General features: G+C 45.2%; 1 protein-coding gene and 1 long non-coding RNA gene across 3 annotated transcripts; one reads left to right on the plus strand and one right to left on the minus strand.

Annotated features, from left to right (window-relative positions):
- Nucleotides 1-426: 426 nt before the first annotated feature.
- On the plus strand, nt 427-2,436 carry LOC133115236 (uncharacterized). Of its 2 annotated transcripts, XR_009705614.1 has the most exons (6): nt 427-506; nt 615-683; nt 765-948; nt 1,088-1,126; nt 1,244-2,100; nt 2,229-2,436. It is a non-coding gene; the product is annotated as an uncharacterized LOC133115236 (long non-coding RNA). The 2 variants fall into 2 exon arrangements; XR_009705613.1 differs by lacking the exons at nt 427-506; nt 615-683; nt 765-948 and having other exon boundaries at nt 1,035-1,126.
- A 948-nt stretch (nt 2,437-3,384) lies between these two features.
- On the minus strand, nt 3,385-9,339 carry LOC133115353 (ADP-ribosylation factor-like protein 5C). Its single transcript, XM_061225222.1, has 6 exons — nt 8,930-9,339; nt 7,882-7,942; nt 6,739-6,886; nt 5,688-5,771; nt 5,244-5,395; nt 3,385-4,022 (listed from the first exon to the last, which is right to left on the minus strand). Exons 1-6 carry the CDS (start codon nt 8,973-8,975, stop codon nt 3,974-3,976), a joined length of 540 nt encoding a protein of 179 aa, XP_061081206.1. The 5' UTR covers nt 8,976-9,339; the 3' UTR covers nt 3,385-3,973.
- Between the last annotated feature and the right edge of the window lie 565 nt (nt 9,340-9,904).

The following is a 9,904-nucleotide window of genomic DNA, read 5'->3' on the forward strand; positions in this document are numbered from 1 at the left end:
GTGAGTTATCGTGTGTGTATATTCACGTTCAACACATGGACACATGGTGCCCCAGATACAAGCGTAATATATTTTTTATTTTGTATCATTATTTTAACAGTTATGGACGACAATGAGGAGTTGGAGGCAGCAATGCTGAACTTGTCGCCCTCCAAACTGGAGACTCAGCCGTGTAAGTAAATTTATGTTTTGTTAAAATTAAGATAATCTTTTTGTGCAAACAATTTTTTACCTGTCAAATATGGTTATTTCTCATGAGCAATTATGGTTTGCATGTCTTCTGAGCTAAGTCTATTTCTTCAGCTTCAACACCTGCTCCAGTCACCAGAGCTCCAATTAAGTCTTCAGGCAGAGGTTCTCCCCCCTTGGTTATTGAGAGGCTATCCTCTCATAACAAATATTTTATTACCTTGGTTTGTTTTTTTGGCCGTGTTCTGGCTGTGTTGTTTACTTTCTCTTGTGTTCTAAAAGTTCTATTGCAGGGTCAAACATCTTTTAATGGATTGGTGAGTTTACAATTTTAATATAGCATTGAAGTATAGCATTTATAAAAAGGGATATAAATGGTATCAGAATGTTAGCTTGACTCTTTCCAATATTACTTTTTCCTTCAGAGCTGAGTGGTCCCACATCAACAGTGTCCAGAGACAGTCCTGTATATGTGCATGCCTCTTCCTTGCGTGGTAAATATATTCTTAATCATTACATAATTTTCATTGTTTATGCTGAAATTAAATCCTAACATAGATTTTTTGCCTGAATAGCTTCTCCTGCACCATGTACAGCCTCCAAAAATCAGCCCGCAGCCACTGTGTCAAGAACAGAGGGTACTGATGTACCTTCAGCGCCAGTGAAGGCCCCCATTCCAGTCCCAGTGGAACTTCTGCGTGTGTTCGTGGAGCCCATTGAAGCAGTAGCGCAAAGTATGGCATTGAACCTTACCCAATGGTAAATACTCCGTGAAGAGCCATCATTCATGTATTTACTTTTTATTTGATAATATACTACAATTGTTGAAATTATACAATTGTTTCACAGCGCCACATGTCTCTGTCTCTGACAATATGTCCTCTTTTACGTCCTCCAGCCCCTGCCACACATGAGCCAGAGACACGCCTGGATGAAGGTGAGCCTAGCTCCGTAAACACCGCTAAAGTGATTACTGTGTGTTATTGTGTCAGCTTTCAGGTACTTCGTTAATTTAGTGTTTTCAGTCAGTAACCCCATACTTTGTGTTTTGTAGCAGTAATGCAGCCAGCAACAACTTCTCCCCCTCCGTCTCCATTCCCTCCAAGCTATGACCAGGAGCTCCTTCACTGGAACTGTTCACAACAGCAGAGGGTGTGGATGAAGACCGAATCGGGGGATTTGGGCCTATGGCCAGGGTCACGACCTGTAAGACATCTCATGAATGTGGTCTCGCTATGGCGTCACCCTCCTCAGCCGGAGCTCATTGACCATTTATCAGACCTGCCTTCTCCCAATTATTTCCAGCTCCATCCTCTTTTTATTTGGAAGCCAGAATCGTCCTTAATGGAGAGGGCGAGAAACAATTACGTTCTGCCCTGTCTCCACGGCTGCAGTCATCCCCAGATTGCCTCTGCTGGTGTGGGGAGGCCACGTGCAGTTGTAGGAAGTAGTGGACAGTACTACGTGTTTGCCTCCAGCCTTTGCTGCAAGGCATGCAGGAAGTATTGGTTCGAAGATAACCCCCAATGGCTGTGCATGCTGCCGTCCAGATTAAAAAACATCCTCCCAGGCACTCTCACTTATAAAAAAGCCATATGCAAATCCATCGTGCATGAGCTGAGACGGACTGGGAAGTCTCCGGGTGATATGGCCAACCAGGTCATGGAGACGCTCCACTGGCCTACCTGCACAGGTCCTCAGATCGGACCACACCCGGAAGGTCGCCAGGAAGGTGACCTTAACAACAGGCACCATGTCATCATATGCCGTGATGAACGAGAACTGGATGATCCTCTCCTGGGTGATGGTCCAGTCTGAGAGTGAGGCATCACTGGAGCCTTTATATGAAGGACTGGCACAAAGGTACACCACTGCTGGAGTACAAAAAGCCAGCTACCAGTGGATGGACAGGTATGAAATTACATACCTTATCTCTCAGGCCCGACATTATATTTCAATACATGAAAAGTGTGTCTGCTCTATAGGGTCACAGTACCTATTTCATATGTTCTAATTTTTCTATATTTCTTTTCCATCAGGGACTGTTGTGATGACGAAATAGTGACAAATAGTATCTATCACTCCTCCAAAGGATCAAAAGCCAGTGGCACACAATGCTCCAATTGACCCTGAACTTTCATACCAAGTAATGTATCTGGTGGTTCAATTAATGTTTTTAATCCTTTTATTAAGTTTGAAGACAGTTGCTGTTCATTCTGCTTTTCTAAGTAAAGGCTTGTTATTTCAGTCAACAGTCATTTCATTTCATTTTTAAACGCTGCGTGATCGATCTCCGATGTGTCACATTTCCCTTTGTGTATGTGCAGGGGGCACACTGAGATAGCAGTAGTAGCTATTGCTTCCCTAAAGGAACACAGACTATATATGCTAATGTTCAGGTGCAACTGATCCAGATCTCTCATAGAAAGCTTGGCTTTGATATTCTGCGATACACTTTACTCTTTTATGTGTGATGGCAATTTCTTTTGGTGATGTAATATTTATTAATCTGAATTAACTGCAGGAACACTTATAATGTTGTTATGCAATCCAGTGGCTTAAGTCTACTGTTCACTTCCTGTACCCTGGATCAATTAGCCGAATATGGTGATAGCAGTTTGCTAGTAGAGTACACATTAATACGTTTTCAGCCATTATTGGAGCCATGAGCTTATCAGTGCACGTAACGTTCTCAGATCATTCAAATGATTTTGCCAATGAAATAATCAAATAATATCATGAGCAAGGGCAGCATGGATGGTGCAGTGGGTAGCACTGCTGCCTCACAGCAAGGAGGTCCTGGGTTCAAATCCCCGTCGGCTGGGGCCTCTCTGTGCAGCGTTTGCATGTTCTCCCTGTGTCTGCGTGGGTTTACTCCCACAGTCCAAAGACATGCAGGTTAGGCTGATTGGAGTCTAAATTGCCCATAGGTATGATGGTGTGAGTGCACCCTGTGATGGACTGGTGACCTGTCCAGGGTGTATTCCTGCCTTTTGCCCAATGTATGCTGGGATAGGCTCCAGCCCCCCTGCGACCCTGTTCAGGATAAGCGGGTGAGGATAATGAATGAATGAATGAATATCATGAGCAGACGTTAACCTGAAACTGAGAAACAGATATGGGCTCCTTGCCCACCCCTATTTTAGACAATGTCATAAGCAAACACTTGGAAGAATGAAATATCCCTCTCCCGAATTCATCAGCAATGACATTTATTTTATACAAAAATACAATACCTGTACATTAGATATTTTACAGCATGCTCACACAATTACAGTACTAAATGGCAGATTTTCCATTTGTTTGTCCTTTGCAATAAATACTCCCAAGGAAACAAGCTCTGAGGAGAAAGCCGCGAGGCACTCATCCGGTCCGGAGATCCATTGACACCTTTCTTGTCGGCATGTCACGTGAGATTTAGTCAATATTCCAAAGAATGGATTGGCAGGAGGAACTGACCAATCCCCAGTGCTGCTGGTTGGCTGGCAGCCAATAGCGGCTCACAATACACTTCTGGCTCATCCATGCCGGGGCAGCCACATGTCTGTCCATATGTGTGCACAGTCTGTCCAGGGCTGCTGCAGGGTTGGTGTGCAGGTGTATGTGCACACACACACACACACACACACACACACGGGCGTGTCCAGCCCAGAGCAGGAGGGGGGGTGGAGTCTCTGCAAGGCGGAAGGACACTGGGGGTGTGGTGTGTCCTGAGGCCGCGCTGCGGAGGTCAGGGAAGGTGCACCGGCCAAGCGCCGTACCAGAGGAGGGGCAGAGCGGGATCCTAGTTGGCCACGACCCGTGACCTCATCCAGTCCAGACTGGCTGGGAGTCTAGAGGAGAGACAGACACACAGGTCAGCTTCAGGGAACCATCTCCACACCATCTACAGTGTTACTCTCTACACCGCACAAAAGTCCGTCGTAACATTGTAATGAGTCTTGCGATCTTATTTCTTTCTCTCAAGCAGAAAATATAAATAGGAGCTTGTTTTAGGATACTGTGTGCTGGACAAATGAACATTTCTTACGCCTTGGCAAATGTTGAAATGAGTCAAACTGTCTCACATAATTGACAATATTTTTCTCTCATTTAGTAGAAATAAGAATGTATGTCTAAATATAAGACTAAACTACTTGTTGAAGTTTTTTTGCAGTGTAAAGCACACTTTAAAGCCAACTTCAGATTAACACTGCGCGCAGACTAGACAAGACTGATAAGTTTTCAAAAAAGTTGAAGAAACACTAAACAGTCAACATCAAAAGCACTGTTCATAAATTAAACGGCTGTTTGAACTGATACAAATTCCTCCTGTAAAAGTCCCACCCCAGACTTGTCGGCTGATGGGTTTTTCATCTGAACAGTTCTCCGGGGAGACAAACTGTGCTGGAACATTCCGTCTGACTGAAACATCGCAGAGCCAGGCACACGCTCAGACTCCCACACGCACCACCACACGCATCACCACACGCATCACCACACGCATCACCACACGCATCACCACACGCATCACCACACGCATCACCACGCATCACCACACGCACCACCACACGCATCGCCACACGCATCGCCACACGCTCAGACTCCCACACGCATCACCACACGCATCACCACGCATCACCACACGCATCGCCACACGCATCGCCACACGCATCGCCACACGCTCAGACTCCCACACGCATCACCACACGCATCACCACGCATCACCACACGCCCACGCTGTCGACGCACACCGACACTCCCAGCGAGCGCATCCACGCTCAATGACATCACACACCCGCGCGTCAGGGACGGAAGAATTACGTGGGATTCCCGCGTCTCAGCGGCCAACAGGCGTAAATATTTACGCGATTATCAACGGGCGCCATCCGCAGTAACACAAAAGCCCGACTGAATCCGCACGGCTGACAATGAGCAGAAATTCCAAAAAGAACATTCCGGCATGGCTCGGCGGGTGCGATTGGGCGCCTGGCCAGCGCTTAAGCACCTCCCCAGACACGGTGTGGCATGGCGCCTCCACCTACGGCACGCGGCGCGCGTGAGAGAGCACTCACCCCTCCCCCGTGAGGGCGCAGCAGGCCTGGACGTGCCAGGAGTGGCCGGTGATGGAGTTGAGCGTCAGGCACTGCGAGATCTCCGCCGCCGTCATGGAGTTCTTCATGTCCTGCTTGTTCGCCAGGACCAGGACCGACGCGTTCTGCAGGTCCTGCGGGGGAGAGGGGCGCAGCGTTTAACGCTGGTGTTCAGCACTATCGACACGTCTCGCATTACTGCTTTCCTATGACCTGTTCCGCAAGGTGACAGCTGACTGCCCTGAGGTAAACCTGTTCAACACACGCCTATGGGTATGTCTCTCTTTTTTTAACAACCACCATTATGAAATGTACCTTTTCTTTTGTCAAGATAAGAGGATAAGTTGTTCACCAATGTGTTTACAATGCCCAAAGAACAGTTATGTAACCAAAGTCCTTTGCCCTACGCTGCCCTCTGGTGGTTACCTCGTGCGCCAGCATGCGATGCAGCTCGTCCTTGGTCAGTGTGAGACGCTCCCGGTCAGTGCTGTCCACGACGAGAATCACAATCTGAGGGCGGGAGACAAACGAGACGTCAGCACTGACACTCCTGACCGCTGACCGCCTTTTCACTGAAGCAGGCCAAGCATATCCACTATGCTGTTCAGCACGGCTTAGTGTTGCACTATCCATCAACAGCTGGCATTGCTATCAGAGGCTAAGTGGGTAAAACAGTGAACAATTAAAAACATACACTACTCATGTTTTGTACTTTGTTTGTATTATTTGTTTGTTTGTATTGTTGTTGAATTTAAGCAGTTTAACTTCAATATATAACCTCAAATGGTAAGAGAGGTAAGTAAATAGTCAGAAGAATCACAGGATAGTGACCTAAATTTCGAATTTTCAATAAAAAAGCTATATTTGGATAAATATTATTAATATATAATAGAAAATTATTTTCTATTCTCCTACAAGAGAAGCTAAAATGAAGCTTGTTTGGGACTTATCAGACAGAAATGTCAAGGAGAAGCAACCCACAAGTGCAGCGCAATTGTGGGAACTTCTACAGTAGTGTTAGGTGTGAACTTTCAACCATACAACTGCCCTTGAAGACAAAATAACTTGAAAATGTGGCAAGTTTGATTAATCTAAGATTTAGCTTTGTAAAACAATAGCCACTGTTTTTTTTCTCCGAATACTTAAAAATTGTGGATGTACTAAAATTTCTGACTGGTAGTGTAAACAAATATTTGCCTGCAAATATTTAATATGCAGAATTGGCTACGTTTCGCGTGCGGCTTCGATTTACCCACCGCTCTTGACAAGCCTAAAACACGGGTCACTCACAGTCTTCCTTCCGGGGAAACCCTAAGGTGTGAAACATTCAACTCTAATCCGTCGAGCTGAACGTCATCGACAGCGCCTGACATTAAATTGCATCGCACGTCATCCTGAACTACAGGATGTCTTTATCGGCCGTTGTCAGATTATGGGAACGTAGTTGCTCCCCGGTGGAGCGGTGGCGGGACCGTACCTCGGTGTTGCCGTAGTACGACATCCACGTGGCCCGCAGGCTCTCCTGGCCTCCGATGTCCCACACCAGGAAGCGGGTCTTGCGCAGGGCGATCTCCTCCACGTTGCTGCCGATGGTGGGGGAGGTGTGCACCGCCTCCTTGGTCAGACTGGGGAGGTGCGGGAGGAGGGCGGGTGAGCCTTGCGACTCTCAGGGAACACACACGCACGCGCACACGTACATATACACACGCATGTACAGACATACGTGCACACACACGTGCAAACATATCCATGCACACACAAACACGCAGAGACATACATGTGCACACACGCACAAACATATACATGCACACACATATATACATACATACATGCACACACACACACACGTACAGACATACATGCACACCCACACACATGTAGAGACATACAAGCGCACACACACAAACATACAAACATATACATGCACACACACACGTAGACATACATGTGCACACACATACAAACATATACATGCTGACACACACACACAGAAAGCCTTGCACAAACATGCCGATATACCCACATAGACACACACACACACACACACACACAAGGCCTGCACGAACATGCCCAAACACCCAAATGTATATACACATGCTCACTCATGCACACACCGACAGGGACAGGGACTCTCCACACAGACCCTTCCCACAGGAACCATATAATCACTGCTTCATTTCTTTCCAGGGGTGCACAATAATATTAGGGCTGTATCAGCGTTGGCCAGTAATAGCTTAAAACTTGGGTACCTGCCTGTGGCTAAGATTGTGATAGATCATACATGCCCCAGAGGGGCAAGGCTTTTGATGTAGCCTAAATTAAATTAAATTATCACTCAAAACGTAGCCTAATCTCAGTCATCTGAACATATTTTAATAAAAGTCAGCATTCAATTTTAATTTAATTTTTTAAATAAATGTTACATTCCTTCATTAATTAATCTCATCTACTTGTTCCATGGATGTGGAAACATGCTTGCAGTTTGCGTCTTGTACTATAATGTAATGCAAGGAGGTCACACATTTGTATCACATTTGTTATCTGAATATTTAAAATATTCTGCTGAGTTATGCTGCTGCCAAATGCATGCGGTTTGTTCACCCTTATTTACATTACTCACAATTGGTAGAGGATTGTGGTCTTCCCTGCATTGTCGAGCCCCACAATAATGACTTTGTGTTCTGTGAAGAGAGATAGAGATAGGACGTGAGAGCTCAAACAGAGACGGTTACGCGAAAGAGACGCACAGATGCTGGACTGCAATATATCTTCGTTTGTAAGGTTCTGGTCGTGCCCTCACCCCTCACATATAAACACGGTGACAAATCCACAATCACCATGGAAACAATCTCCAGAGGCCCCCGACTGAAGATTTGTCCACCTGGTTTTGATGAGGCTAGCAGTTCAGCGATGGTGAACCATGACCCTTGGCACTTGTTGTTACCAGGGCAGGGGATTAGTACAGTGGGCATGAGATAAACGACGTTCCAGGAGCGCAGATATAACTGTAATAGATAGATCGCCGTTGACAAGGGCAATGCCAGATTTGTAGCATGGCTCTGTGCGGGTTTTTGACCGTCTGCCGCAAATTCTCAGAATTTCTGCGCAACAGGTCGAGATGAACACACTATGTAGCTTTCTGACAGAAGTACAGAACATTCTGAGCATCAGCTGTCCAGACGCTCAACTCTCTCAAACAAAATAACTCGCCCTATCCTTACGACGGCTACATACAGGTCACAACATGACTCCAAACTTAAAAGTTATATGAACTTAACGTACCACTGATAATTATTATTAGTTTTATGAAAACAATATAACGTTAATGTGTAATGACTAGGACATCTAAATGTTCAGCTACATAGCAATAAAAATACAAAAGCCACACTATTTAGCCTATTTATTTAGCTAGTTAAACTTAGTATGAGGCCATAACGATATTTTTGTCACGTCGGTGACTAGTAGGCTAAGTTACGACAGCTGGCTAACCATCTCGTTCGGCAAGACGCAGGACCTGCCTATCTTGCTCTTGAAAAAAAAAACAGTCTCGGTTTTAAAAAGACTAGGTAATCTCTGAGACAACGTGAATAAATACAGGATAAATGAACAATTTTAAAAAACGTTAGTTCACTAGAGACAGCTGGGAATTAATGGCACAAATATCTTACCTCTGTCTCCGAAGACAGTCATCAACCTGGCGACGAGATTCCCCATGTCCAGCAAAGATCAACGCGATTGTTGTGTTAAAATCGTTCTCTGGTAACCCAAAAGTGCTATGCTCTTGCTCGCAATGCTCCCGAGAACAGCGGTGGTTGCTAGCTCGAGTGTACACTAACGGTAGTAAGCTATCAACCGGTGAAGCCAATTGCTTTCGCTAATAATGTATATTAAGCGATCCTCATTCCAATAATACACCGAATCTCAGACTGGATATGTGTAACAAGATCTAGCTACAGAGGAAGATATAAACAATAGATCGCTATATCGATACGCTACGCTAATGTAACCAATAATGTAAGTTACTACAAGCTATGGATCTCCCAACGTCATTGAAGAACGTTTACACTGGAATTCCTCTTCTACGTGCACTGGCGTTTTTCTCGTTTCTACACGATGACGTAGAAGTGACGAAAAAAGAAAAGTACACAAAAATATGTGATTGGTCAATCACAGCATAGGCGTATCGTTTTTGTTTAAAGCTTGCAGTATCGAGCCAAATATGGAGAGGTCACGTGACTTACTTAATGTTTTCGTTTCTCTTCCCGCTGGGGATTTTTGTTTTTATGGCCGCAGACACCAGTAGGGGCTTTTAAAAAGTGAGAGAGAACAGAAGGGATTTTCTGGGAGTTCCCAAGGAAGCACTTTTTTAACGACTTGCCGAACACCTGACTTATTTGAAATCTGTCCAACCTCACCTTAATCATACCTTTAAGCCTATAGATAGCTACTGAGATTGTTTCTCAATGTTCTTACATTCTTCATTAATACTAGAGGTCTGTTTGTTACCAAAAGAGAAACCCACGGAAAACAACATTTGTATATGACACACAATACAGAGGCATTCCACCTTTTGCTCTGGGGAAGGTTGAATCATGCAACCTCACACAATGACCACAAGCTGAAGATAACATCTGTTTCCTTTC

Source organism: Conger conger, chromosome 16 (genome assembly GCF_963514075.1).
Source record: "Conger conger chromosome 16, fConCon1.1, whole genome shotgun sequence".
NCBI lineage: Eukaryota > Metazoa > Chordata > Actinopteri > Anguilliformes > Congridae > Conger > Conger conger.

Excerpts from the sequence above, each read along its gene's own strand:
- LOC133115353 (XM_061225222.1), bottom strand. The coding sequence starts at position 8,975 with ATGGGGAATCTCGTCGCCAGGTTGATGACTGTCTTCGGAGACAGAG. Across the intron at positions 5,396-5,687 it reads ATCGCATGCTGGCGCACGAG|GACCTGCAGAACGCGTCGGT; the intron begins GTAACCACCAGA and ends TCTCCCCCGCAG. Across the intron at positions 4,023-5,243 it reads TGCGCCCTCACGGGGGAGGG|ACTCCCAGCCAGTCTGGACT; the intron begins GTGAGTGCTCTC and ends TCTCTCCTCTAG.